At 57.4% G+C, this 27,396-nt stretch overlaps 9 protein-coding genes across 9 annotated transcripts; 7 read left to right on the top strand and 2 right to left on the bottom strand.

Annotated features, from left to right (window-relative positions):
• Positions 1-6,566: 6,566 nt before the first annotated feature.
• BKCO1_2700023 (uncharacterized protein) lies at positions 6,567-7,032 on the top strand (the record flags this gene model as incomplete). The annotated part of the gene is made up of 2 exons (XM_020273551.1): positions 6,567-6,683; positions 6,745-7,032. The coding sequence occupies 2 exons, from the start codon at positions 6,567-6,569 to the stop codon at positions 7,030-7,032; spliced, it is 405 nt and encodes a 134-aa protein (XP_020130039.1).
• Positions 7,033-7,555: 523 nt separating this feature from the next.
• Positions 7,556-8,195, top strand: BKCO1_2700022 (uncharacterized protein; the record flags this gene model as incomplete). The annotated part of the gene is made up of 2 exons (XM_020273550.1): positions 7,556-7,711; positions 7,770-8,195. The coding sequence occupies 2 exons, from the start codon at positions 7,556-7,558 to the stop codon at positions 8,193-8,195; spliced, it is 582 nt and encodes a 193-aa protein (XP_020130038.1).
• A 588-nt stretch (positions 8,196-8,783) lies between these two features.
• BKCO1_2700021 (uncharacterized protein) lies at positions 8,784-9,878 on the top strand (the record flags this gene model as incomplete). The annotated part of the gene is made up of 2 exons (XM_020273549.1): positions 8,784-8,945; positions 9,099-9,878. The coding sequence occupies 2 exons, from the start codon at positions 8,784-8,786 to the stop codon at positions 9,876-9,878; spliced, it is 942 nt and encodes a 313-aa protein (XP_020130041.1).
• Positions 9,879-10,643: 765 nt separating this feature from the next.
• BKCO1_2700020 (chromatin assembly factor 1 subunit a) lies at positions 10,644-11,249 on the top strand (the record flags this gene model as incomplete). Its single annotated transcript, XM_020273548.1, has 2 exons — positions 10,644-10,865; positions 10,926-11,249. 2 exons carry the CDS (start codon positions 10,644-10,646, stop codon positions 11,247-11,249), a joined length of 546 nt encoding a protein of 181 aa, XP_020130040.1.
• A 761-nt stretch (positions 11,250-12,010) lies between these two features.
• Positions 12,011-12,613, top strand: BKCO1_2700019 (u6 snrna-associated sm-like protein lsm2; the record flags this gene model as incomplete). Its single annotated transcript, XM_020273546.1, has 2 exons — positions 12,011-12,394; positions 12,476-12,613. The coding sequence occupies 2 exons, from the start codon at positions 12,011-12,013 to the stop codon at positions 12,611-12,613; spliced, it is 522 nt and encodes a 173-aa protein (XP_020130066.1).
• Positions 12,614-13,621: 1,008 nt separating this feature from the next.
• On the bottom strand, positions 13,622-16,022 carry BKCO1_2700018 (ectonucleotide pyrophosphatase phosphodiesterase family member 1 3; the record flags this gene model as incomplete). The annotated part of the gene is made up of 3 exons (XM_020273545.1): positions 13,622-14,166; positions 14,253-15,513; positions 15,567-16,022. The coding sequence occupies 3 exons, from the start codon at positions 16,020-16,022 to the stop codon at positions 13,622-13,624; spliced, it is 2,262 nt and encodes a 753-aa protein (XP_020130087.1).
• Positions 16,023-16,548: 526 nt separating this feature from the next.
• Positions 16,549-18,180, bottom strand: BKCO1_2700017 (cellulose biosynthesis protein; the record flags this gene model as incomplete). The annotated part of the gene is made up of 1 exon (XM_020273544.1): positions 16,549-18,180. The coding sequence occupies one exon, from the start codon at positions 18,178-18,180 to the stop codon at positions 16,549-16,551; it is 1,632 nt and encodes a 543-aa protein (XP_020130092.1).
• Positions 18,181-18,529: 349 nt separating this feature from the next.
• Positions 18,530-20,376, top strand: BKCO1_2700016 (eukaryotic translation initiation factor 3 subunit d; the record flags this gene model as incomplete). Its single annotated transcript, XM_020273543.1, has 3 exons — positions 18,530-18,740; positions 18,814-20,041; positions 20,094-20,376. 3 exons carry the CDS (start codon positions 18,530-18,532, stop codon positions 20,374-20,376), a joined length of 1,722 nt encoding a protein of 573 aa, XP_020130093.1.
• Positions 20,377-23,672: 3,296 nt separating this feature from the next.
• BKCO1_2700015 (uncharacterized protein) lies at positions 23,673-24,296 on the top strand (the record flags this gene model as incomplete). The annotated part of the gene is made up of 2 exons (XM_020273542.1): positions 23,673-23,856; positions 24,037-24,296. 2 exons carry the CDS (start codon positions 23,673-23,675, stop codon positions 24,294-24,296), a joined length of 444 nt encoding a protein of 147 aa, XP_020130094.1.
• Between the last annotated feature and the right edge of the window lie 3,100 nt (positions 24,297-27,396).

Genomic DNA, 27,396 nt, shown 5'->3' with positions numbered 1-27,396 from the left:
CAATGCGGAGCCCGGCCGTCCTTGCACCTTGCAGCGCCGCTGCTTTAACCACGCTGCTCGCTTATCGCCCGCCCGCCAGCCCGACCACACCTGCCTCGATCTGCCAGCCCGGCGAAACCCACCGTCGTGCCACTGCGATCTGCACCCTCCAGCACCTCCAGCACGCCCTGCCAGGGAGCCGCCCGCCGCGAGCAGCCCGCCGTCCGCAGCCCGCCGTCCGCAGCCCGCAGCCCGCGGCGAGCAGCGAGCAGCGAGCATTAATATTACTGTCGGGCGCGGAAAATGACGGGCGCGCACCTGTCGCACCGCCCCGGCTGCAGCGTTCCTGTCTGCCTGCTAGTGTCCGCTGCATGTCATTCGCCTGCGCTAACTCTTGCCCAGCCCGCGCCCGCCCAGGCTGCTTGCAACCTCATCGCCCGCGCCCACGCCTGCGCCCACGCCCGCGTCCACGCCCGCGTCCACGCCCGCCTGCACCCATCACCCCATCTGTGGGGCTCCGTCCAGCACGACGCCGTGTCTCAGCGCGCGCGAGTCCAGCCCGTCCTCACGCGCAGCACCGTTCCCCTTTGATCGCGCCCGTTGCACACGCGCCCGCTTTGGGCCGCGCCGGCAGCACCGCTCACGCCCGGGTGAGCCCGTCCGCCGCCCGCCGAAGCCCGAACCGCGTTATGCAACGCCGTCGACGCGCCCGCCGACTGCTGCAGATCCGGATGTGAACCCAGGAATCGCGCCGTGGCAAGGGAGGCCGCCAGCCAGGGGCGCCGCCCGCCGCGCATCGTGAAGCCGCTCTGTACCACCCACCGCTGCCCGGCTACCCAGGATGGGTGCAGCAGTGGCAAGAACTGTCCTTCGCGCCGAGCCCAGCCTTGGTTCGTCCGACCAGCTGATGCTCCCCGATCGCCATGGTCCGCCGTGCCGGACTCGCCCCATGTAAACAAGGAGTGCTGCTGCAGAAGGTCATCTCGCGCTGCAAACGCGGCCATGGAGAGCCGGCCGCCGTGCACATGGCCCGCATGTCTCTGCGCAACCCAGCCCGACGACGACTCCCGCGCCACGCTTCGGAGAATTACGTCGGATACGCACACATGCCAGCACCGCTCGACACATGGCGAAGAGGCCGCTTGCAGCTGCGTTTCGACCTGTGCCGCCCTCGAGTGGGACGCCTCCCACCGACCGGGTTTGGAACCGCGTCGCAGCACCACCACCGTGCCTCGTTACACGCCCCGTCGGAAGCGGGCGCAGCACGGAGCTCACCAAACCGTAGTGCTGTGTTCCCCCCCGCGCCGATGCTGAGCTTCTTTCGTTGCGACTACCAAGCGTGCACGGCATCGCGCTAGCCTCGGTCCCATCGCCGACTGGGTTGCGTCTCGTGTTTGACTTGCTTCTGCCATCTGAGCAACCGTCATGTTTGGCTCTTTGCCTACCAGACGGCCGCGACGTCGTGAGGCCAGCATAAGCGGCACGTCCCATGTCTCAGTACAATCTCTCTTCTGTCGGGCTGCCCGAGGGATTGCGCATTCTCTCCAACGCTTTCAGGAAATGGGACCCAAAACTCGGGGTGCGAAGGGGCGCGACATGTGCCTCGTTTCAGCAGCTTGGAGCCGTGGCGATCTCCGTGGCGCCAATATACATCATGCGGCATCTTTTCGTCATGATGGGCTGCGTCTGCAGGCTCGATACGACTACAAGAGCACGCGCTTTCCACACCGCCTGGGTGCCGGCAGCTCTCCGATATAGTTCGCTATCAATCGCAAGCGAACGGCCATACTCGATCTCTAGTAATCATGCGGCGCTGATCTCAGACTGTTCGAGGGATCGCGTTTCATGGGACCCGTGCTGATGTTCCCAAACGCGATGTCCGTTCTGGAACCGCGTGTGCACATGGCAGCAGCTTCCCGTCAGCCTCCCGTTGGACGGGGCCCCATCCAGGCTAAACAAGCGTGAAGGATAGGTCGCGAGGTGCACGCTTTCCTCACGTTGTCCTCGTGCTGCAACCGTCAGGATTCCTGGGGACCGACGAAAACGGAAGCACCACAGCCTGAGAAACGTGCCCCAAGTCAAGCCGAACACCACGGCCCCTGCCTTCGCTAGCAATTATTCAAAGAAAAAGACGTTGCCACGCCGGCGGCATGCGCCATCCATGTTTCTCGAGCCCAGAGCGCCGGGCGCGATCGAGTGCTGCTTTCCTCAGCACTCATGCTTTTTGTTGACCAAACAGCCTCATCAGCAGAATGCCCGGCGGGTCCCACGGGCACGGGTCTCGCTGAACGGAATGCTTGGCCAAGCCCCCTCCTCCACGCGTACGGAAGCACGAGGGTGTGTTGCTGCAGCAGGCATTCCTCAATCTGCGGAGGAAGTCGTACGATAAAGGAAGATCAAAGGCCGATCAACTCAACGGCATGACCATGCAAGCCAAAGAAAAAAGAAAAGAAAAAAACCAAAGCTCTGCAGGCAGCTGCGGGCTGATCTGTCCATCCGCCATTGGTGCTCACGGAGGTTCGGTCCAGTCCTTCCGCCCCGCACGGAAGCCTTGAGGTGCACATCGAATACGGGTCCTCTTACACAGACCCATACCCCTCCTCGAAGATCCACTCGGCAAAGTTTCCTTTCGCGTCACTTTTTCACGAACACGGCCGTTTTATCAACAGCAGTCGCTGTCACCATCTAGACCAGCTGCTGCATCTAGTATGCCGGGGCCGGTTCACCGTTTAGTGGGATTGTTGGCCGGTCTGTGCTGTGTGTTTGGTTTGCTTGCTTGGTCATCTCTCCCCCAAGATGATATGCCAACTTCTCCATTCCTGACGGATTTTTCTGTTGCTGGACGAGCGGTGCCACGGTTCCACCCGTAGTCTTTGTGTTCCGGTGTGGCGGGACGACCGGCGTCATAACTTTTCACACTAGCTGGGTGCTGGTACCCACGTCTCGTGAGGGCACATGGAACCAAGCCAGTTTGTGGACCGAACGCATCCCGACCGCGCTTGATCCATGCATCACTCCTTCGTCGAGAGGGCGGAGGGATGCAAAGTTTACGAAAGAGGAAGGTAGACAGCCAGGACTGACTATCGCCTAGTATAAGTTAACAGCAAAGAGATAAATCTTCCCAAAACTTGTGAGCCGGCTTGCACGCCCCACACGAACAGTTCGTACTTGCCAGGCCCGGGGGGGGGGAGGCAGCGGAATCCGTTGCGTGCTCCGAGGGTAGCCCGGTGCTTCCACAAAAAGCCTCGTGGTCGACGACGATCAACATCAGGATCGACCGCCTACCCCTATCAAGATCCACTTGGAAGAAAAAGAATTCCCAAGGCAACAGGAATGGTGGCTGTGTCCTGTGTTTTGCGAGGGCCGAGCAGCTCCAAGAGGGCATCAGTGCTCGGCTCATTCTCGGACCGAGAGCTAACCACATCCGGTAATCCTGCCACGTGACCGACCAACTCCCTGCGCACCGCCATAGCCTCATGCTTGAGATGTGTCGATGAAGGTGTAAGAAGACTGAATGTGTAAAAAGATCGAATGACGAAAAACTGTCCCCCGGATGGGGGTCTAAGGGAAAGTCGCTTGCCCGGACTTGAGTCTGGCCAGGAAAGTGGTTGCCGGAACGACCCCCTGGTCAGGATAATTGGTTGCCGGAGCACGCCAGCAGAGACGGGACGTCGGAGTTGGCCGTCATCGCTCAAACCAAAAAAAAGTATTTTCTCTCCGACGGGGAATCTTTTATACGTTAGTAAATCGCCGAGAACGGGAGTCGAACATGGAATCTTACCGAACCCCGGTCTCCCGCGCTTGCCATTAACAGCGTAATTACGTCTGCCAAGGATGACAAGCGGAAATCATCACCACTAGACCATCGAAGAAGACGGACCTGAGGCCCGGATGGTGTGGTTGACTGCAAGTCAACTGGTATGGGATAAGTTTGTTGACCACGAGTTATATACCTAGTCCAACTCCCCTATCGAACCCACCCACGATGTCACCATACAAAGCCTCCATGGTCTCATCTGCGGCAGACGGACCGACGAGCCAGAGAAAAAAGCAACGACCACTTCACAGCCGTTGTGCAGCTCAGACAGCGCACGCTGCGCGCGGGCAACCGAGGGGAAAAGCAAGCCACAAAAAGCCGCAAGTCAAACAGCATCACGAACCGAGCGAGAGAGTCTGGACCCGCCGCGGCTGACAGGAGGGAGGGGGAGCTTAAAGCGGCGTGTCGCGCTATTATGACTCGCCCAGTTTCTCCTCCAACCCGACGCGACGGCCAGGAGGGGGCAGGCGTGTCGACAAGAAATCAAGGCGTTCGAAGCGGTCACGAATACGTAGCCATAGTCGGACGGGCCACGGAAAACGCAGGGGCAGCGGGTGATGAAGTGTTACAGCCACATTGAAGAAAGGAAAAGAAAAAAGAAAGGACCAACAACAATAACAACATCAACAACTACACTCTGCCATGGCAAAACGTGGCATAGAGAGGGAGGCCGCGGCCACCAGCCAGAGGAGGAAGACGGTCAGGGCTGGACTAGCTAGGAGCTGTCGGGGTGGGGAGGGGACGCCTGGTTCGCCAGAGCCCACAGCCAAGCCGACGCCCAGCAGCCGGGGCGGGGGGGCCTGTACCTAGCAACCACGCACGCCACGCAGCGTGGCCGCCATCGTCTCCAGGGAGTACCCCCGTGCTCTCTTTCCGGAAGCTCACCGTCCGATGCATAAACGGGCGGGGGCAGCATCGCGCGCACGCGGGTTTTCCTCTCTCTTTTTTTTTTAATGCGCGCGCGCGTGTGGCTGATCATCAGCGCCGCCATGCGTGTTTTGTGTACGTGTGCGTGCGTGTGTGTGCGCGTGTGGGAGGAGAGAAAAAATTAATAAGAACAAAGAAGAACGAAGCGGCCAGTCAGTGGCCGTGGCGGCAGCTCGTCGGAAGATGCACCCGCTTCCCAAAAAACCACGTGGGCGTGAGCGTGGATGCCACGCGGTCCTGCCGCCGGCCGATGGAAAGGCCACGCTTGTCCGCCATTTGTCAGTGCCCCCTGCTACGTACCCCTGCACTGCCCCCCCGGGCCCCCCCGGGCCCCCCCCGACCGACCGACCGACCGATTGACCGACTACTGACCGTGTGCTGTGCTGTGCTGTGCTATGCTATGCTATGGCCCCTGGTCGGCGGTTCGCGTGCTGGGAGTCGTTACGCGAGCGCATGGCGTTTTTGTTTGGTAGGACTACTGGGTCTGGACTGGGTCGGAAGTCGCAGGGCAGGGGTGCTGCATGGGGCTCCTCTTTGACAGGGGGAGCGGGAAACAGGACCATCAGATGCGGACGAAGGACGAACAAGCAACGCAGCATCAAGGGCGATGATGGAGAGGCAAAGCAGCGAGGAAGGGCAGCGGCACGCGTGGCGGAAAAAAAAAAAAGAGACGAAGCGCAAGTGCGTGCGCCGCAGACGCTGCGCGAGTGCTCGTGCGTGGTTGCGCTGCAGCCCGTCCGGTTCTGTGCTCTGTGGTGCTGGGCGAATCAGCAGCTGGTCCGACTTTCCACCAATCACCCGCCCCAAGCCATGGTGTTGTTCCAAAAGCACCCGCTGTTTCCCTTGTTTTATTCCCTGGCGAGACCATCAGACGTTCCTTCGCGTGGCCGCGACCCGGCTTTTGCCTATGGCATTTCTTTTTTTTCCCTTGTCCTCGCCCTCTCCAACACGGCTCGCCCGTTCCTCGCCACGGCTGGGCGATCGACGGTTCACCTAGGCCGCGCGATTACTGGACCGCTTGCCAGCCAGAAGGATTGCGGGTCCTGCAATGAGCTCGTTCGAAACCTTCTTTCTTGAACCGCCGTCTCGGATCCCGCCCGGGTCCGTTCCTTTCTGGAGTAGTGGCCGACAGCTTTCCTATTCCAGCGTCATCTGCCGCTCCATCGCATCACACGTCGCGACCATTATTCCTTCGTGCTCTGGTCCAACCGTGCAAAGGAAAGAAGAAAAAACAAGCCAAGGACCAGGGAAACTTCTCTTATTCCTTCGTCCCAAGCCACGATCCTGGAAATAGACCCTTTCTCTAGCATATTCCCGCGTCTCCCTATTACGGATGTGCACCACTATACATCTATCTCTTCACCTCGACAGAGGCCGAGTCATGCAGCGCTTCGATGTGACGTTGTTGCCCACCGGGTCCAGAACGAAGGCCGGGTAGTACGTGGGCCAGTACATCTGGGGCGGACAGAAGACCAGAATGCTGGGGGATCATCGCCGCCGCCGCCATTGGCCAGGGTATTGCAGATCGTCTCGCAGTGCGTGTGCAACAGCACGATAAGCCTAAACCCTTTCTCTCCCTTGATCCTCCTCACGTGTTCTCGTGCGTCTTTCGTGCGCTGACGGGCTGGCACCGGCTTACGCGCTTGATGGGTGAGGCGGGGCTTCACCTTCGATCCCAGAAGACACTCACGCATGGGGAATTTCGACATGGTTCTTTCTTGAGTGCACGTGGCTTGTCGCGCTGGTGCTGTGCCTACAGGTAGATGATTCTTTGACCATCCTCTCAACCTCACCCGACAATCTTTCCAAGCTCAATCACCTCCCACACGCATCGCCCGTCATCATGACTTCCAGCACCGCAAAGGCAAAGGCCGTGAAGGATACAGAGCTTGAACGTATGGTTCAACAGACTGTCCAGAAGCTCGAAGCTTTCGCCGAGGACAAGCATCGTGGAAAGAAGGTCTCAAATCCACCCCTCCACATATTTACGAACTGCTTGCTGACATATGACTCTACCGAAGGTCTTCACGCAGCTGGCCACCAACCCCACGAACAGCAGTGACAAGGCATACCTGTTTCAGCATCAGCAATTCGCCCTTGTGCGCGTGAAGAACGTCCCTGGAGCCATGCGTGACACGCGCACGGCTTATGGCGAGATGCGTGGCGTCTTGACCGCCGAGGGTGGAGAGGGAGAGGTTGTCGCCTTTGATCTCTTCACCAAGGGTGAGCTTGACGCCCTCGGAGAGCTGCTGCCCTACATCAAGAATGATGTGGCAATCATCAACTTGGCCAAGAAGTCGGGCGCCTGAGGTGGCAGCGTTCATGTCCTGGGTTACGGCGGGCGTGATGCTTCTTCCCGAGGGTGAAGGAAAGAGGTTGACGTCATGAGGGAATCTCGCTGTTCAGTATCACAGCACAACTTCAAATGCCTTCTTGGATGGATCTGAGGCTGCTTCGAGGAGAACTTTTCGACGGAAGCATAGCAGCCCGATTTCAATACAGACTTGATCTCACCAGTGACACAAAACGTGACCATCTTAAACAAATGAAGCTGTCATTGGACACTTACGTTCGTTTTCACACCGTGATTTCCCCGGGAGGCTGCTCCTTCCAAAGAAGAAAGCACGGACAGGCAGCTGCACTGGTCCTTCCAGCACAGGAAACTTTCAGGTTCCACATCTGGAAGGCGCTGTGGCAAAACCGCAGATATATATTTGGCTCTCCCCCACCCTCGGCCTCACTGCATCCTCAGACCTAACAACGTTGCCTCGCGCAAAGCCCAGTCTCGTCCTCAGTGGGCCCATGAAGATCAAGTGCGTTCGGCGCCCCGACATGCCAGCTCCAACTTCCAGCGGCGGGACACCCGCACAGACTCGGGCTGGAATCGAACTGGAAATCAAGCAGACGCGACAGAAGCTTGCTCAACTCGAGGAGAAGCTAGAGGCGGAGAAAAAGCGCGACTCGGAGGACAACAACAGGAAGAAAAGGGTGAGACATCTGGCTGCGTTTCACCATAGAAAAGACGCAACTGACAAAGTGAGCGCAGAAGTATGATGAGTTCATGGGACCTCACGGATCTTTCTACAGCCATGAACGCCTGTGGATGAACATCTTCTCCATTGCAAATGTTGAGGGCACAAGCCGGCGGCTGTGGCCAGCAAGAATCGCCATGTATGATGAGATACGCCGGGCTCTCACAAAGCTCCACGAGTCCCCCATCTCTTCGCCCTCGTTCGACCGCATCAGCCATGAAGAACTCGAAGCTCTCAATGAGATTTGGGGCTGCATTACCGCAGACCAGAACGCAATCAGAGCATGGGAAGAACCTCTTCTCACTTCAGTCCGCGACAGGATCGTTGCCCTCACGGACAAAGCAATCCCGGCTGACAACAGGCCCAAAGCCGACAACAGGCCCAAAGCCGACAACAAGCCCAAGGGACGCAGCAACCAGGCTCAGTGTTCTCCGAACTAAGGCTCGTTTTTGACGGAAACAAAAGCATTTCTGATGGTGTAGGCACTCCTTGGTCTCATCCCACGGCCCCGGGAGTTCGATCTGGTTTATCTCAAATGCCGAGCAAATTCGAAGTCATCTAAGATTGAAAAACAACATTAGGGAAGGTGACAGCAGATGTCAGGCAGAAGACTACAGACGCCGGGAAAGATTCCAGGCTCTAAAGACACATGACTGGTTTGCGGGAAAAGTAGTTGAGTCGAGAACTTCCTGCAGCAGGGACTCGGATCAAAATTGGCATTCAAGATTTCGAAAGCATTCGGGGAAAGTAAAGAGTTATGAGTAGAATATCCAATCCATCACTGACAATGAGAGCCCAACAAGAGCGCATGAAGTCCGGCCAAAGCTATTGCTCAAGTGAAAGCGGCGGAACATTCTACACCCGCCTCGACGACCACCAGATTGTGCCGCACTGACGAGGCCAACCTATATCTATCTCCTGCTCTTCGCCGAGCTGCCTACCTCCATCATCCGACAAACTACCTCCAACCCGCGCATTGATTCTTCCTTCGAAGCCCAATCCGCACCAGCTCAGTCCCACCCACAACGATGGCTCCACCCAATCTGGTCTTCGCCACCAAGAAAGCCCAGCTGCGCGACAGGCTCAAGCGGCAGATCCACCAGAAGCAGAAAGAGCTACGCGACCTCGAAATTGCTCTCGGGAAGCTCGACCACAACCCGCAGCAGAGCAACGCCAAAGCCATGCAAGCCGTAAGCCGCTTCTCTCGCACAACCACCACCACCACTTCCTCCTCTTCCTCCTCCATCCGCGACGTCGCATCAACCCCCCCACGCACTCCCAAAATCACGTCTCCACCTCCCCCTACACGACTAGCTCCACTGACCGAAATCACCCCCCGATAGCCGCCGCCGCCGCCGCTGCGACCCGGCACCGCGCCCGCAACCGTCCTGGCCTCGAACCAGATCCCGCTCACCCTCAACCTCACGCCGCACAACCTGTCCACCCTCCTCCTGCCGCAGCTCCGCGCCTGCAGGTTCGTCTTCACCAACCGCTTCCACATCCTGCAGCGGCAGGACATCGTGTACGCGCAGATCGAGGAGCTGCTGAAGGCGATCGTGCGGAAGGCGAGCAAGAGCGCCGACGAAGAAGAAGAAGAAGAAGAAGAAGAAGAAGAACGGACGAACGGGCGGCGGAAGAAGAAAAGAAGCGCGACGGCGGGGATCGAGGCTGGGGATATGGATATGCCGCTGCTGCTGCGCGTCGAGGAGTACACGGACGAGGAGCTGGAGCCGCTGGCGCGGTTGAAGGGGAAGATTGAGTGCGACCATGAGGCTTTGAGGGAGTTGCAGAGGAGGGGAAAGGGGTGGGCGGGCGTGTTGGAGGAGGTGAAGGCGGGGCTGGAGCGGTTGTTGGGGATGGTGGGGGGGACGGAGGATGATCAAGAGGGCGGCGACATTGACCGCCGCGGCGGCGGCAGGGACGACGTCGGTGGTTTCGGCCGCCTTCCGCAAATCGTGTCGTTCATTCCCCGTGGAAGCGTGCACCAGGTCCCCAGCCCCGAGCCTTCGCCTGGTCCGGATTGGGGGGAAAGCGGGATGGTGGAGATAGAGGACGACGACAACGACGACGACGACGACGATTCTTCCGATGACAGTAGCGACTCCGACGATTCTCTGGAGTAGACCTGAGGGTCGATCATTTTGGAGCGGTTTGGGAAGGCGTGCGTTGCGGAGGGGTCGTGTCCTGAAGATGAAGAGGACAGACGCAGGTCGATCAGCGCCTGCAAGCGAAGGGTTGCGGTGGCGAAGAGCGATGTTATTTCTTTGCGTCCGTAATGGGCTTTGAAGCCATGACAATCATCTCCTCGCTCAGCTGTTGTGTAGCCCTGAGGGACGAAGTGTTGAGAGCGGAAGGCCTGTCAGCGCAGGCGACAGACATTGCGAGGCTCACTCGCCTTGGCCACCCCAGAGCATAGATGGCATCAGGAAGCGGAAGAGAGCCTCAGCGCATCTCTTACTTAGATAAAGGAGTTTTGATGGGCGTGCGCTGAAAAACGCCGGTATTTGCTTGGAGGGTCAAGCGGCAGCGCGCGGTAAATAGTACAGGAGTCATGATAATCCAATGATCAACCTTATCATGTATAGACTGAGCGGCGCTTGAAAAGTTTGCGCGGATGTTACCCGCTCTATCCTCGGTATGTCAAGTGAGTCCAGAACACAATGACCTGGCACTGGTTGTTCCTGCCAACTTCATCCGAGTTCCTCCTTCCTCTTTCACTTGGCCATCTATGCCACATGATCTCATGGACCCTTGATCGCGGCCCCACTCACTCCCGTCCGCTGCCTACATAACCCCTCCGCTCCATTGCCCAAGGTCCTCTTCACGTCTTCCACCGTCCTCACTTTGGTGTCTATCGGGTTCGAGCAGATCCTTCGCCCAAATCCACTATGCCTATGAAACAGATTGCCAAGACATACAGGACTTCGAAACACCCCTCAAGGAGACGAGAGTTTGGGCCCGTGACTCCAGCCGGCACCGACATCGCGTCACCTAAGCAACTTGAGTTGGAGGACAAGATCGCAAAGAAGCGACAGGAGATTCTGGGCCTTGAATCCGAGTTGGCGGCTGAAAAGGAGCGTCATTCAGAAGAGACGGCCAAGAAGAAGATGGTGAGCGAGCTGATTCCAGCTTCACTAGAGGCGCGACCGTGACCAATACTGACAGCGTAGAAATTCAATCAACTTTTAGATCTTCGCGGGGACTCTATCCCTGACCAGCTCGGGTTCTTGGTGGATGACATGGATAAGATATGGTTGCCCATGCTCTCACTGTACAAAGAGGTCCAAAGGAGCATCTCGGTTCTCATGGATGAGAGGGACGCGATTGACTTCCACGAGTTCACCGATGAGGAGCTTGATGCTCTGGAGTGGCTAGGTCGTACCATAGCCGAAGACCGGAGGTCGGTGGTCTATCCCATTTATACCAGTGTGCCCACACTCGAAGAAATTCGCGACAAGCTGGGAAACATGGTGATGAAGGCCAAGAAGGAGTGAAAAGATGCCTGAGCAGATCGGCTAGCGCTTCAATCCTCGAAATTCTTCAGATGTATGCGGCAACTCAGCGAAGGATGGATCACAACAGCTGGAATGAATTGGATAGAGTATTGGAGGAGGTTTCTCGGATGAGGTGGACATAGGTGGAAGCCACATTGTATGGAAATCCAAGCTCAGAGGGCATGAAATTTGCACCTCGCCAACCTACAGAACTAGGTGCTCGGTCTCTTAATACATTTTCTATTTCTTTTCACATTTGCTGTGCATTGACCGTGAGAACCAAGCAGGGCTTTGAGAAGTCGTGGGAGAGTCAAAATATATACTTAACCTACTTCGTGACGCAAATTTTTCTGTTAATTTGTCACTTACCGTCTTTGTTCATCATGTTTGCTCGGGCGACAGACGATTCATCAAGTCAGCTAGTTTGGCAAAGCACCAGATCTCCCTCAAGCACCCAAATAGCGTCTGGAAAAAGTGATCAGAAATTTAAAGAAAACAGAAAGGGAGGGGAGAATGCTCCGTAGAGGTTCATATCAAGCAGGACAGAGCGCACGGGCCAGATTCCGCGGCAACGACTTGTGGCGCGGGCATCATCATCATCACCGCCCGCCGACGACAGCTACTTCACCCACGACCGCAAGCCCGCGCGCAGCCTCACCTCCCCGACTACGCCCCCGCGACCCACCTACCGCCAACCCCAACCGCCGCCATGCTCTTCTTCAGGTACGCACCGCCCGCCTCCCGCGCCCGCGCCACGCCCAATGCCTCCCTCCCATCCCCGCGAACAGCCTGCCTGCCTACCCGCCCGTCCACCCACCCTACCCCCGCACGACGCGCCGCTCCTACAAGTCCCCCCTTCACGTTTCCCCTCACTCCACCTCCACAAGAAGCGCCGAAGCCCCAGAAAGAAAGAAAGAGAGGAAAAAGGAACCCGAGCTAACCAACTCGAGGGAGGGCGCGCGCGCGTGCGCACGCTCTCGCTCTCTCTTCTCTCCAGCTTCTTCAAGACGCTCGTCGACCACGAAGTCACGGTCGAGCTCAAGAACGACATTTCGATCCGCGGCACGCTGAAATCGGTCGACCAGTTCCTCAACATCAAGCTCGACGACATCCACGTGGTCGAGGAGCTCAAGTACCCGCATCTGGTAAGAGAACCCCAACCACCACACAAAATTATATATATACGCCGCGCGTACCGCATAGTATGCTAACACGCACATACACAGAGCTCGGTCAAGAACGTCTTCATCCGCGGCAGCGTGGTGCGGTACGTGCACCTGCCGGGCGCGGCCGTCGACACGGCGCTGCTCGAGGACGCGACGAGGCGGGAGGCGGCGCAGGCGGCGGCGAAGGCGAAGCAGTAGAGTGGGGGGTGTTCCTTTTTTTTTAGCGGAAAACAAAATAAACAGCGAACGAACGAACAAGACAAAAAAGGAATCAAACGAAACAGAAATATGAATACCGAGAGCAACTACGACGACAGAGTAGAGGAAAGAGAGGAATGGAGGAAAAACGTGGGGTGTTTTGATTGTTTGATACCATGGAGATGAGAGAGCGAGAGCTATGGCATATCGCCCTTTTTTCCCTACCCTCCGTCTCATTTCTTCCTTAAGTTTTTCCTTGTTGTGGGGATGGGGTGGTTGGAAATACGGCAAGGTGGGGAGGAATGGGATGGGAATGAAGGGCGGAATAAGAAAGTCAGAGCTGTGGCTTGTTGGAGAGAAGGATGCGCAAAGGGAGTTAAGCTGGTGCGAGTGAAAGGATTTAGAGGGCGGGAAAAAAGGCGGTGGGTGGCGGCAATGCATCTCCTCCACGCGCAGGGAAAGGAAGGTCAGGGAGGAAGGGGAGGAGGGACGGATGGATGGACGGACGGAGGTGGTGGTTTCGATATCCCGCTCCCCACTCGAGGTCACAGTTACTACTTTTCAAAGTCCTGCGGTGTCACTCGGTTCGGTCAGGGGGAGAAGGAAAAAGCCAGATGGTTCTCCAACGTGTTCTACGATGGACACACGATAGTCCCACAGCAGGCGCGCGGGGGTAGGAATAAAGAGGAAACTAAAAATTTGGAAAAGACGCAATTTCAGCACTGCCGCATCATGCCATAACATATGCTTTAATTAAGCTTTCACAGACTTCAAGTCGAACATCACTGTTCTCAATGTTCAACGCCTTGCAACCCGAAGTGGAGAAACAATCTTTTTCATAAGAAAATCTAAAATAAAAAAGGGTATCAGATCAGAAAGAAGCCAAGCAACAACGCCGCAAACGCCGCGCCTTCCTTCACACTTCTAAGCTCAAACGGTTCCAAGTTTCTTCTTCAACCCCCCAGGGCGATGAGAGGAGAGGGAAGAAACGAAAAGTCCGAAATCACTCTACTCCCCCTTCGCCTCCTCCCCCTCCTTGCCCTCTCCGGGACCCTTGATCTTCCCCTTAACCTCCTCGACCTTATCGCCCGCCTTGTTCGCCACGTCGACGGCCCAACCCTTGGCCGCGTTAACCTTGTCCGTGAACCACTGCCACCAATCTTTCTTCTTCTCTTCTTCTTCCTTGACGGAGTCGTCACCCTCCTTTGCTTCTTCTTCGTCGTCATCATTCTTCTCTCCATCGCTAGACGCAGGAGCCGTGGTTGCAGCAGCGGTCGTGGATGACGATGACGAAGAAGACAACGACGACGAAGCAGACGCGGCACCAGACAGAACGTGGCCGGCCAGAGTGGTCGTCAGGTCCGACGCAGATGCGGAAGAAGTGGTAGAAGAGGGAGACGACGTAGTGGTGGGCACGGGGTCCTCCGGCGTCTCCTCCGGCTCGACGTCCGAGTGCAGGCCGACGGGCTTGAGGGGCAGGCGGAGGGTGCCGTTGTTGGGGGCGGGCTCGGCGCCGATGGAGTCGCAGATGATGTTGTAGAGTTGGATGTTTTCTGACGCGACGGGTTAGTGAGGGGTATGAGAATGATGGGAGTGCAAGGAAGGACGAAAAGCAGAGGGAAAAAAAAAAAAAACTTACGGAACGGCACCAGCCTACTGCCAGGCTGGTGCGGGAAAGCAGGGCCCCTCGCGATGAAGATGGCGCGCATGAGCGGGTGCTCGTGATCGTAGCCGTGCAGGCCGTGCGGCTGGTAGGGAGTGCCCGTCTTCAGCCCGAGCTCAATGTCGAACTCGTCCTTCGTGGCGATGGCCCAACCGGCTTTGGGCACGATCCACAGCGGCGCGATGCGGGGGTTGTTGGCGAAGTGGTAGCGCGCGGGCATGTCGAAGTCGCGCAGGTAGACGTCGATGTTGGGGTTGTGCTCGGCCTTGAATTTGAGCTCCTGGTACAGGCGGTCGAGGTTGTCCGGGTTCTTGGGCCACAGGCCGTACAGCGGCCAGCCGTCGATGTGCTCGATCAGGTTCGTGTCGATGAGGTCCTCGAGCTGGATCATGCGCGAGATGTCGGTCGTCGCCATGCCGTGGTCTGATACGATGACCACGTTGACGATGTTCGTCAGGTTGCGCTCCTCGATGCCCTTGAACAGGTTGCCGAGCATGGTGTCGACAGCCGTGATGGTTCCTCTGATTTCAGTGCTGTTCGGACCGTACCTGTGGCCATCCTGGTCGACGTTGGGTACATAGGCAGCGATGAACTGAGGGCGAGGCTGGTCTCCCAGAGCGTGCGGGCTGTCTGGGCCTGGAAGATCCAAGAACCCGAGGATCCTGTCAACCTTGACCGACAGCTTTTCTGAGCCGTTGTACTTGTCGAGGTGAGCGGGCTCATACTCGCCGACGTCGGCCTCAGAGCCCGGCCACATGTGCACGGCGGTCCTGATGCCTTGGCTCTCGGCTGTCGACCAAAGGGGATCACCGCCCCACCACTTGCTCTGCATGCTGACGTCGGTGTGGGTGTAGTAGAAGTCCTGCTCGAACGCGGGGTCCCAGAACGTATTGCCAACGATGCCGTGGGCTTCGGGGTAGAGCCCTGTGGCCAACGTCCAGTGGTTGGGAAAGGTCACACTGGGAAAGCTGGGGTTCATGTACGGTGGGGAGACACCCTCGTTGATGAACGCCTGCATGGACGGGGTGAGGTTCCGCTGGAGGAAGTCTGCGCGGAAACCGTCGAGCGAGATGAGAATAGTGGTGGGGGCAAAGGCTGCTGTGCCGTTGTGCAGCATGGTCGCAAAGTGTTTGGTCGGCCGCAAGCCGGACGCCTTGTACGCTGCAAAGAGCAGGACGAAGAACAGAATCACGACGAAGACGTAGACCAAAGTACGCAGGAAAAGCGGCCGCGACGACTGTGACTCGGCGTTAGCTCCAGCGACGGTATCGACGCCGTCAGGCTACATACCCGTTTGTTCTTGCCCAGCAGGGCGCGCATCCGCTGCTCGTCAACCTCGGAAGAGTCCCTGGACGACGCACTCGACAGTCTCCCCCCTTCTTCGGTATCATACATGAGTCGACTCTCTTCGGAATTGTGGACATGTCGCCTGCGGTCTCGGCCGGGCTCCTTCGTGGACTTACGTCGCAGCCCCGTCGAGGCGTCGCCATCTCTACCGCGGAAGAGTCGTCCCAGGGCGCCTTTCCTCGCGCTGCCTGCCGGTGAGCTGCGGGCGATCAGCTTCTCGCGCTCTTCTTCCTCCTCCAGAAGCGACATGTCCTCCCTGCGGAGCTCGGTCGATGTCTTGCCGGCGTCGAAGCGGTCGTCGTCGTCCTCGTAGGCGGTATCGCTGTCGGAGCCTGCGAGCATTGGCTCAGTGTCCTCGGGCTCGCGGCGTCCGCGTCGGACAGATCGGGGCGGCGCCATGGCTGGTGGTCGTTCGGTGACTGGACTGGGAGGTGGTGTTTGGTTTACGGGATCATATCCCTGGGACACGTTCGCGTCGCAATATTAGGCAGGTGTCCGTGTTGCGTCGTGGCCGAAACGGTCGATCGCCAAGAGAACCAGCACCTCCTGCGCGAGCGTGGAATGTTTGATCTTGACGAGCCTGGCCAGGGCGAACGCGATCTTGCAGGCTGTCGTACAAGCTAGGCTATTGTACGGATGCTGATGTCTGCGGCACGGTTGCTCCCCGCGCCTGTGAAATGCGCCAGTGTCTGCGCCAGGCCGATCCGCCATGACTCGTGCGCCCTGCAGCCTGCCGATCCCCGGTCTATTTTTACAACCAGGGTCCCTTTCCCAGCTACTTGTCGAGCACTTTGCAGGCATGCAGCGGCGGATATTCCTATTTCACGTGTATTTAGTCGTGTATATAGAAGAAGGCTTTACGCCCTGTCCCAACAACCCGAGACTCTAGAAAGACGCTAGTAGTAAATAGAAAGAAATAATACCATCAATCATTGGCCGGCTCGGGCATCTTGACCACAATCTCCAAACTCTCCATCGGCCCAACCACCCATCGCGCACTGGACTTCTTCCTCCGAATCTCCAAATGGCTTTCCGTCAGCAAAACAATCCAAAGATACGGCACGGCCTGCCCCCAACAAAACATCCAAACCACTCCCAAGCCCTCTGCCTCTCGTCCATCCGTCCCGCCACGCTTCCAGTCCTTTGCGATATTTCTCTGCAGCCACGCATTACCCAAGTAGCCATGCTTTGTCAGATACTCCATGCGTGTCCAAAACTCATGCTGGCGGGTGTGACTCCAATTCGATGTGTCGAACATCCAACATCCACGCTCCGTGGGTCTGATATCGCGCCAGACCAATGCCGGCTTGTAGTGTTTGGCTATCGAGGCTTTCTCGGCATATAGCTGGAGCATAGACGTCACCTCGTTGAACACTCGCTTGCTTCCTGAAGGGGTGGCTTTGGGAAAGAGCTGAAGCGGGAGTGAACCAAAGTCGCAATTCGGAGATCCGTGGGCGTGGGCCGCTGCAAGGGCTATACTCGGCTCGAGGGGAGTTGTGGTCGCATCTGCTCGACGCTCGCCCCCAGCATTCGGTGCTCCAATGGCCGGGGAATCATCAGATACATCTTGCGTGGAGACCTGAGATTGTCGTGGTTCCTGCCGTGCCCCCTCTTGGTGTGCACCATGAGACTCGGGAACTTCACTCGGCTGTCGCACGTCGTTTTCAGGCGCGGGTCTCAGATTTTCGTCTGCTCCGACATTACTCTCGACCATAGGCCGGGGGCCCTCGGAATTTCGTAGTGATGACTCGGAATTGCTGAAACCGTAGTCGTCAATCATCTGTGAGCTCATGTCCTCCCTCGGGGGTGTTCTTGGCGGGGGTATCCAAGTACTGGGAATTGGTGGGGTAGTTGATTTCCGAGTTCCTGCATGGTATTGCGCCCGATATGTCTCTGAAGGGCTAGGCTCAAACGAGAGACGCGGCCTCTTACTGGTTCCCTGGGTGATTGGCGACTCGATATCCGAGAATGGAGCGTCAGAACCGTAGAAGGAGGTGTCAACGTAGTCTTCGAGCATAGCCAAGGCTTCCTGCGTATCTTCGGTGTACAACGGCCGTGGAGTGCTTCCACCGGTGCTTGTTCTTGGTTGGCTCGATGCAGAGCGTTTGACAGAAGACGGTTTCTGGTGAGCCCATCGTTTCTCGAGCTCATGGAGCTGCTCAACAGGCGATCCCGACGCGGGCGTGCTCATGAAGCTCCCGAAGTCCGGTGCTTGGGCAAAAATTTCAGGCCTCTTGCCCTTGGCTACAGACTGTCTCGAGGCAGGGACGATCTGTGCGGTTTCCACAAAGCCAGCGGCGGCCGGAGTTTCTGCAACTCGAACGGCCGAAGCGCCTGCTTTGGCGTCATCGGGACGCGGGTTGCGGTCTTGGAACCCTTTGGAGTTTGCCGGAGTCTGGTAGTCGCCTGGATCCACTGGGGGGTTCATGTGCTTCCGAGCAGTGCAGTCGATGGTGGTTGCAGGCTCAAAGTCGTCGTAGGCTTCGGCGAGCCTCCTGTATCGCTCGTCATCCTTGCGAGAGGTGGGCGCGGAGAGATGGACTAGGATCTCTTTCATATCCAAAATTGTCGCAAGTGAAATCTCGAGGAAGTCGAGATGTCCATGGTTCCGGGAAGGTAGGGGCCCGGTTCAAGACAGGCACACGGCAAATGATGGCTACGTGTTAGATTTCACCCTGTGATCGGACGCGGTGGCGGGCAGGCCAGCAACGCCCAAGCACGTGCACCGGCGACAAAGCGACGGGGTTGATTGTTGCAGTTGCGACAGTGGGAGGCGGCCAAGGGTCTTCGCGTTTGCGGACGCGCCACCGGCAGCGTCGCTTAGTCACGGCGCCAAGATATCAAAATTCCCGCGTTGACGCACTTTGGGCCCGCGAGACACCACCACTCAACCCCACACCACAATCATGGCGCCTGCTTCGCTCCTCGACCTCGTGTCGGCTCTGCCGGCCACCGACAGCTGGGGTCCCGCTACCGACAGCGAGACCATGCTGGATGGCGTCCCCTACGCGCCCTACTCGAAAGGCGACCGCCTAGGCCGCATGGCCGATTGGACTGAGGGCAAGGACCGTGATGGACGCGGCGGTCGCCAGCAGTATGGCAACAGGAACTACCGTGGTATGTCACCCGTCGCCCGTGCGCGAGTTGCCGCACGCCTCGCTTGTCGAGCCCATGCTAACCCACAATGAAGACCAGCAGGTCTACGGCGCATCCCAGGCGAACAACCCCTTCGCGATCCAGGTTGCCGAGGAGGAGGCTACCTTCTCCGTCGTCGACAACACCCGCACTTCTGCGAGGACCCGGGGGTTCGGCCGCGGTGGCGGCACCGTTTTCCGCGGTCGTGGCCAGCGCGGCGGGCCTGCTGGACGTGGCGGCAGAGGTACATTCCAGCGCGTTGGAGGAAGGCAGCAGCAGGGCGGCTACGACAACCGCAACCAGCGCGGCGGCCGCGGCGGTGGCAGGCGTTTTGGCCGGTGGGACGACAAGCCCCAGCGCAACAGGGACGCCTCCGTCCAGGTCAAGCCCGACTGGGCTGTCCTCGAGGAGATTGATTACTCGCGTCTGGCGAAGCTCAACCTCGAGACTCCCGATGGCGAGGATCTCGACAACTACGGCTTCCTCTACTACTACGACCGCTCCTACGACAAGGCTCCCGGCGCGAAGACTTCCGAGAGGAAACTGCAGGTGCTGGACCGCGCAGCGTACAACGTCACGACCTCCAGCGATCCCATCATCCAGGAGCTTTCGGAGAAGAACGAGGCTACCATCTTCGCCACTGACAACATTCTGTCCATGCTCATGTGCGCGCCGAAGTCGGTCTACCCCTGGGACTTGGTCATCACCCGCCGCCGCAACCAGCTCTTCATCGACAAGCGCGATACCTCCACCATCGACATGGTCACCGTCAACGAGAATGCCATGGACGCACCTCTCGAGACCTCGGAAGGCAACAAGGACGTCCTCAACAACCCCAATGCCTTGATGATGGAGGCTACCCACATCAACAACGTCTTCCCTCTCCAGGTCGTCCAGGAGACCACCAAGAAGGATATGCCCAACCCCCACCCCTTCTACAACGACGAGGAGGAGTCTGCTCCTGCGGCATCCAAGTCTTACAGGTACCGCCGTTTCGACCTGTCGCTGAACAATGACGAGGAGCCTCTCCACCTCGTTGTCAGGACGGAGCTCGATGCCGCTGTCAAGAACAACATCAACGGCGAGGACCAGTACCTGACCATCAAGGCCCTGAACGAATTCGACAACAAGGCCCAGGGCTCCGGTGGTGCCCTTGACTGGCGCACCAAGCTGGCCAGCCAGAGGGGTGCTGTCCTTGCTACCGAGATGAAGAACAACAGCTGCAAGCTTGCCCGCTGGACCGTCCAGTCCATCCTCGCCAAGGCCGACTCCATGAAGCTTGGGTAAGTGAATTTCTCGTCACACGAACGATCCAATTGCTAATCAGATGCGCAGTTTCGTGTCCCGTACCAACCCCAAGAACAACAACGACCACGTCATTCTTGGTGTCCTCAGCGCCAAGCCGCGTGAGTTCGCCACCCAGATGGCGCTCAACCTGTCCAACGGCTGGGGCATCGTCCGCACCATTGCCGACATGTGCTTGAAGATGCCCGAGGGCAAGTACGTCCTCGTCAAGGACCCCAACAAGCCTATTCTCCGCCTCTACCAGGTGCCGGAGAACACCTTTGAGGAGGAGGCCGACGACGGCGCCGTTCCGGAGCAGGATGACGAGGAGTAAGAGCGATATCACGATAGGTAGGGGCGAGGTTAATATCGGGATGAAAGGCATGATTTTGTGCTTTATTTACGAACGGGTATGGTTATGGGTGGTAGCCCTGGAGCCAGCGACGGGCTTTCGTTTTAGCTCGGGCGGAAACAAAAGCAATGGAGACACATTTGATCGCGTGCAGTTTTCTCGGCCAAAAGATGGATAGGCGATTCGCAGTGCTTCCTTGACCAGTTCGAAGACAGATGCCCCGCTTTTGCAATCAATTGGGTGACAGACAGTAGCTGAGCTTGGTCGGGATGCCGATTGTCAGGTATGCAGCTAATCAGAGCTCTCTAAACGCACGGCAATGCTGCTCTCACCCACCTCCTGTTGTCTTTGCTGGCTGGTCTTCCTGAGCCGTCAAGCACTAGCAGCCAATTGTGATCTCTGCATGTTTTGTTGTCTATCTCCCCTCACCAAACCACCATGCAGTCACGCTCAGACGCAGACGGCGGAACTGTCTCCCCTCGTCCTCTGCAGCGAACAGCCATCATGCCGTCGTCCGCCCGCTCCCCAGCGCACTCGTAATGGCTCGCCCATAGTTCCAGAGCCTATCTCGCCTCGGCCGTGCAGACGGGAAACCGGAATGGCATCTGCAGGACGACTAGGGAGCAGCTTCGAGTTTATTTGATTTTTCAGACAACCAGCCTGATTTTGCGTCATTTCCCCTGCCTTTGAACATTGAGGAAGCGCTGAATGAAGAAACAGCACCATCCTGGGAGGTAGAGTATCTTGTCGAGATCATACAACAGCCCTGGTTTTACCGCACGTGGGTGATGCAAGAGGTTCCTCTCGCCAAATTCGCCATCATCATTCTAAGATATGGAGAAGGCATTCCCTGATACAATATCTTGGGAACCTTTCTTCTACCACGGAATATAAGCGGTTCCGGGACTCGTCACGCTCACGCTCGTTACAAACCATAGCAGGAGTGACCGAACACTGCTGCAGCTCATACGTGCGACGAGAACTCTCCATGCTTCGATGCCACGAGATAAGATGATCGGCCTCCTTGGGACAGCCTCCGATTCCCACTAATATACGGATCTTGCCGGTTACAACCTCGACGTGAATGGAATATACGTTCGATACAGGAGAACAACACTTTGCTTCCAGAAAAGTGAAGTAATTCGTTGGCGTGAACCACCACCACGGGGAAAGTGGCAGGAATCGCTCCCGACCAGGTTTACAGACCGGATGGGCTGTTTCCTGCTATTTACCCAAAGCCAACTTCCCGAGTGGCCTAGGTCCATGCGGCTTCTATACCGTTTCCTCTGCAATCATCTACGTACAGACTGGTTGATGAATGGGCGTAACGTTGCCAAATGTGACGTCGATACTTCGCGCTTCTGTAGAGGCCAAGTGAGGGGGCTGGGAACCGTACCTGGGCAGTCTTCTTTGTTTTTCCAGCTCGGTTTCTCTTCTCGATGCCTGTCTTGGTCAAAGCTATTGTTTGCGGGAAAGCCCAGCATCTGTTCTTGTTCAACGCCGCTGTGACACAATAAAGCAGCCCCAGGATGCGAGCTCTTTCCCGCCTGGCTTAGGCTCCTTGCCCAATAGTCGTCGGGTTATGTGCGCCTTCAGGATAGCTTTGTCGCTTTTTGTCGCCCCAACGAGCAGACCTCCGCGCGGGGGTCTTACGATGTTTTCAATAGCGAGAACGGCGGCTGTAGCCGAGGGCGAAGCTTTTCGGCGCCGGACGCTACACGATATGTTTCGCCCAGCTATATGTTTCCCCTCTCGCTGTGCGACGTCGGGCCATGCACGCAGGAACAGGACATAAGTCCCGCGTTCTTTTTCGGTGCCTTGCAGTTTCTGACCACGGGCAATCTCCCCTCGCGCATGCACGTTTCCAAATAGTCGGAGGGGGCGGTTCTGAAACACGGCGGGCAGGCGACAGGCGGGATCATGGTGAGGTTCTCGCGGCAGACGGCGAGGTAGGTAGAACCGAGGGTCGCCATTTGGATCCCACTCCGTCTGACAGGCGGGCGTGAAGAAGAACGATTGGCCTGCTATCTGTGGTGCGGCGGTTAGAGCGTCGATGGTCGGTCCGGTCGCGTTTCCGAACCAGTCAGGCCGGTTGATCGGTCAGGCCAGCCACACGGCGCGCGAAAGTCTCACTTGGCGGGGAGCTGAAAAATGGCAATGGGCCGGACGCGCGCGGAACCACAGTGCGGGCGTGGAGGAGGAGAGGCGGAGAGGGCTAGAGGCAGCGAGGCAGAGCCGCCAACCCTTGGCCCGTCAGGCTGGGCTGTTTCGGGCAATGGCAATCGACGGCCAGTCTCAGATCAGGCCGCCCACGGGGCCCATGACGCCGGCGTCGAGACTCTCTGCGCGCTCTCCACTTTTTCGAGAAGGTCGGGCCCCGGGCTTGGGGGTGGCTGTGGCAGGCCGATGGTCAAAGGGTCGAAGTGCATCCTTACCCCAAACGCGCGCACTGGAGCGGCGACGATCGATTTGGGGCGGGCTGCATCAGGGGGATCATCTGCGGTGTCCAGCGGGATGCCTGCCGGCCATCCTGAGATTGTGAACGGTTGGCTTTCGGCTGGATTGGGTGCGGCGATCAGCAGTAAGGCGCGGCTGCTTGCCGCACGTCTGCTGCAGGCGGGCGCCGATCGTGGCTCGCGGCCGGGGGCTGACTGGCGAGCGACTGGCGCGGAGCCGGTCGTCCTGTCGAGCGTGCAGGAGGCGGAGAGAGACACGCATCATGGCAGGGATGCCGGCGTCAGGGCGACTGCACGGCTGCTGCTTCCTCGCCGGCCGTGCCTGCGCTCTGTGGCCGGCCGACACACCACTTTGCGCGGGCTACCTAGCATGGCTGGCATGGCCTTGTTTGGCGCGCGCGCTGGTGCCGCCCTGGGTGACGTCTTCCCGCTCTTTCGTATATCTCCACCCGCTGCCGTTGCGCCTGCGCCCGCCCGTCATCGACCTCTGCGACTTCCTCTGCGACTTCCTCTCCGTCAGGCCGGCCTGCGTCTCAACATCTCTGCAACAACCACGTCCTCTCTGATCCAATTCCTCTGTCCTGGGATCCCGCCAGAAAAAGCCTCACACCCTGCCTTTGACGTCCTCCAAGATCCAATACTTCTCCTGACAATCATCTACACCACTACCACACCCCGCCCATCGAATCCTTCACCGACCAAGTCTACCCACTCGTCCAACAACTTAAGAACCCGCCTGCCCCGGTGCTACGGACTCGTCCACGTCTCTCCTCTCACCTTCCAATCCACCCCGCCGCTCAGAACCAACCACGCCCGCCCACCATGCGCTTCACCACCGTCTCTCTCGCCCGCCTCATGGCCTCGCTCTTCCTCATCGCCTCCGTCACGGCCGTGCCCGTCCCCGCTACCACCTCAACCGGTCTGAGCGCCGCTGCCCAGGAAGGAGGCGCCGCCGACGCACGGATCGCCGAACGCGACCTTTCGTCATCATCATCGTCCCGCGCAGGTAAGCTCTCTCCTATCACCATCTCTGCCTGTCTCTCCACAAAAATACCGGTTCCCGTGCCGATGCGCCGCAGACGCAAGAATCGCTTCACATCGTGCTCAAGGGCGCCCTACGTCATCATTGCCCAAGAAACCACGGCAGTCTTGTTCTGGCCCGACTAACGCGACCCTGAACCAAAAGACACGGATGCTGCCGCTGCCGAAGCCAAGAAGCGCGAATTCACCACCACCATGTTCGCCCTGAAGGATCGCCTGCTGATGAAGCGCCTGCCCAACCCTGATCCGGCACCCAAGGCCGCTGCTGAGCCCAAGCGCTTCACTCTCGACGACTTCACCACCATCGCGGCCGCCAACGAGAAGTACGACGGCCTGCGGCCCGAGGGCGCTGGCTACGCCGGCTTGAAGCAGCGCGGCCTGCCCGGCTGGTCGAGGATCTATTGAAAGGGATCCCACCGACCCTTGACCGGTCTGGAACCGGACTGATGAAACGATCAAGAGAAGACTTGTATTTTATGGCTTTCATGTTGAGGAACGTCTTTGCCGAACTTGGTTCGGGAATGGCCTAGTTCGCCCAATCTCCCGCTTTTCTTCGGCTTCCGACGACGATACCCTTTTTAGCGGAAATGATTTGCTGGCGTCACCCGGGTCTCTTTTGTCTTTCCGCAGGATTACTTTTTTTTGGGGGGGATCCCCCGCCGCTCCTTGCTTTCCTTCTTCCTGCTTCCAGGACGGCTCTGGCTGAAGCCAAGACTATTCGATTCGGCGAGTGCTCAATGCAAATTATCGCCACGGCGCAGCAAACAGTCGAAGAGCATCTACTCTTCTTCACCGCTACTTCTCCACGTTATTCGAAACATTTATCGACCGGCCAGAGCGTGGAGACCACAATCTCGACGGCAAGTTGTGTTCTCGGAAACACAAGTCTCGGCCTCGGCGACATTTGTGTCTTGATCCGAGACACGCATGTCCGAAAGGGGGAGCATCCAAGCCGCGTTTTGTTTCACCAAGCGTTGCGGAGGGAATTCACGTGGCGCCTCAACCAGCCCACGCTAGCTATAGGGAGAGCGACTTGGCATGCGGGGCGCCTCAACGTGGCGACGGGCTGTATTGGGACCCTTGAGACACGGGGACCCGGGGGCCTGAGTCACCGTCTAATGGCGCTGGAATACCGATGCATGGCTATACCACGTTCGGTTTGGCTTCAGCATTTATTCTGAAGCTGGCCGGACCTTGCTTTGTGGGTGGATGGGGAACAACGGTTGTCCAGGCCAGCGAGGGGGGACAATCACGACAACTGTATTATCGAGTGTTGTTATAGTATCGATCATTCGAAAAAGTCGAAATGACAAAATAGAAACAAGTCAAAAGGTACATTAGCAGGAACATAATGACGAAAGTATTTTCCTTCAGATTTGATGCTTTGATGAGGTTTCCCTGCGCCATTTCCACGTGTAAATCATGTCGATAAGAGAAACAAGCTTCACACCCAAGCTTTTCACAATTTCACACCGGTCCCACAGGCCCTGATGATCCATGCTTCTCCTTGATCACCTCATTCGTGGATCGTCAGTTCCCCGTGCGCACATAATCACCCACCACCCTGTATTATAGCCTCCGTGCTTCCTTCTTTCCTTCTCAACCCCTTCTCTGCTGTCGGTGAGGCAAACAAAGGAAGGGTCCAGTCGATTGAGAGATCAGCACCTAGCTTTGCGGTGAAGAACCGCTGGTCCGTGATCCACACCCGCCTCCCCGCCCAACTTGTCCTCACCCCCCTTCCTCAACATCCCTACTATGTACTGTCCTTTGCAACGCATGCTTGATTCAACTGCCAGAAAACCGTGGCCTGCCCTTCTTTTCATCAATGTTTCCATTTAGTTGACATCAGGTCATACCGTTGACCGTTCCCAGATGTCGGGGCTTAGACGCATGCATGAGCTGCTTGAGCATTGAGCATGTGAAAGGGCACATGCACACACCTTTCCGCCCATGCTCCACCCCACTTAGCGTTGGAGCAAACAGTATACAGCGAAGACACGTAGCAGGCAGACCGTAAGGAGCATGAGCAGAGAAACGTAATAGCGGGGGGCGACGACGACGAAAACCCCCTCCCTCGTTGTCGGCCATGACACAAGACTCCAGATATCCCCGCAGCCACTATCTGCCCGGTCAGCCGACTCTCAAGCATGTATCGGCTGGAAAGGACGAGCAAAGGACCCGGGCATTGCCTCGAACAGATTCCGCGGCTTCAGTCACATCCAAATGGTCCAGCTTTTGCTCGCGTCTGGTAAAGACACAGCACCGCGGAGCCTTTGCTCTTCATTCTCGGCAAGTGATGAGACGCACGAGTTCACGTTCCCAACGTCTATGAGACCTTTACTCACCCGTGCATACACGGCTAGACGGTCTGTACATCATACACAGCCCAGCCGAAAACATTGGCTTCGCACAAACAACTGGCTTCAGGAGCATTCGCATCCTTTGGGCGATGACGATTCAATTGAGCTGACTCGTGTGCACGCGTCAATGTGACGACCGACTGCTTTGTGTATTCAAGCAAGCGACCGAGATTGTGGCCGCTCGCATCGAGGCCCATGGCAATAGTGTTGCTCAGCATCGCAATGACTTACTGTAAGCCTGAATCATCGTTGCGCGTCGCGGAAAAGCCATGCCCTTCTTCTATCTTACGAAGCACTCTCCCCGCAAAACCTTCCGGTAGAGAATCGAGTTCAAAGTCACGCTTGACACACTACATCACCGACATGGCGGAATTACGAGCCTCACCGGCTTAGCGTCTCTCTGCTGCTGGGCTGGTTCCAGTAACGGCGGGAATTATGAGACTGACGGCGGAATAGGCCCCAAGTATGACGTTGTGACAGCAAACGGCAAAAGAGAAGTAACAATCTCAATTACGATGCTTCCACGACACAGCGAGCTGTGCACACGGCGCGCACGTCACACGTCACCGTTCCAAAGTTCACAGGAAAGGGTAGACGGCATGTATCTGTCAAACAAACAGCTTCTGAACGTTTATTTCCTCTGCTCCCTTCAAGAAAGCTCAGTCTGTAGGTAGGTATGTAGTTCCAAAGAAAAAAAAAAGAGAAAGAGAAAGAACAGTCTTGACCCGGCTCTGAAAAAAGACGTGTATATCATGAAATTCCCTTCTTCAAATTAACAAACCTCCTTCGGGCGAGCGCTCTCCAACTACCCATGTACGATAGCTCGTTGCCCCTCCCTTCTCCCGTACAACTTACAAGCTTTGCAAAAGAAAAAAAAGGTATTATTGTCCATACAGTTGTTTCTTGCTGTTGAACATGAACAGGACTTTCGTACACGAGCAAGAGCCGTGAAGTACACAACCCAGAGCAAGAGGGGGTAGAGACCGAAGCCAGCCAGCACATAAAGAACATTAGAGGGCGGGGAAACAAGAAACCACTTCTCGTCCTTCCTTTATTGCCAGCAGCAAACGCCGCCATTCCCCCGCTTGGTCCTCTTCAGCCCCATGCAACCGGACAAGAAAGGAATTCAGCTCTTGTCACCGACT

Source organism: Diplodia corticola, assembly GCF_001883845.1.
Source record: "Diplodia corticola strain CBS 112549 chromosome Unknown scaffold27, whole genome shotgun sequence".
Classification (NCBI taxonomy): domain Eukaryota; kingdom Fungi; phylum Ascomycota; class Dothideomycetes; order Botryosphaeriales; family Botryosphaeriaceae; genus Diplodia; species Diplodia corticola.
The sequence above is the reverse complement of the archived record's forward strand: the minus strand, read 5'-3'. Positions and strand labels throughout refer to the sequence as shown.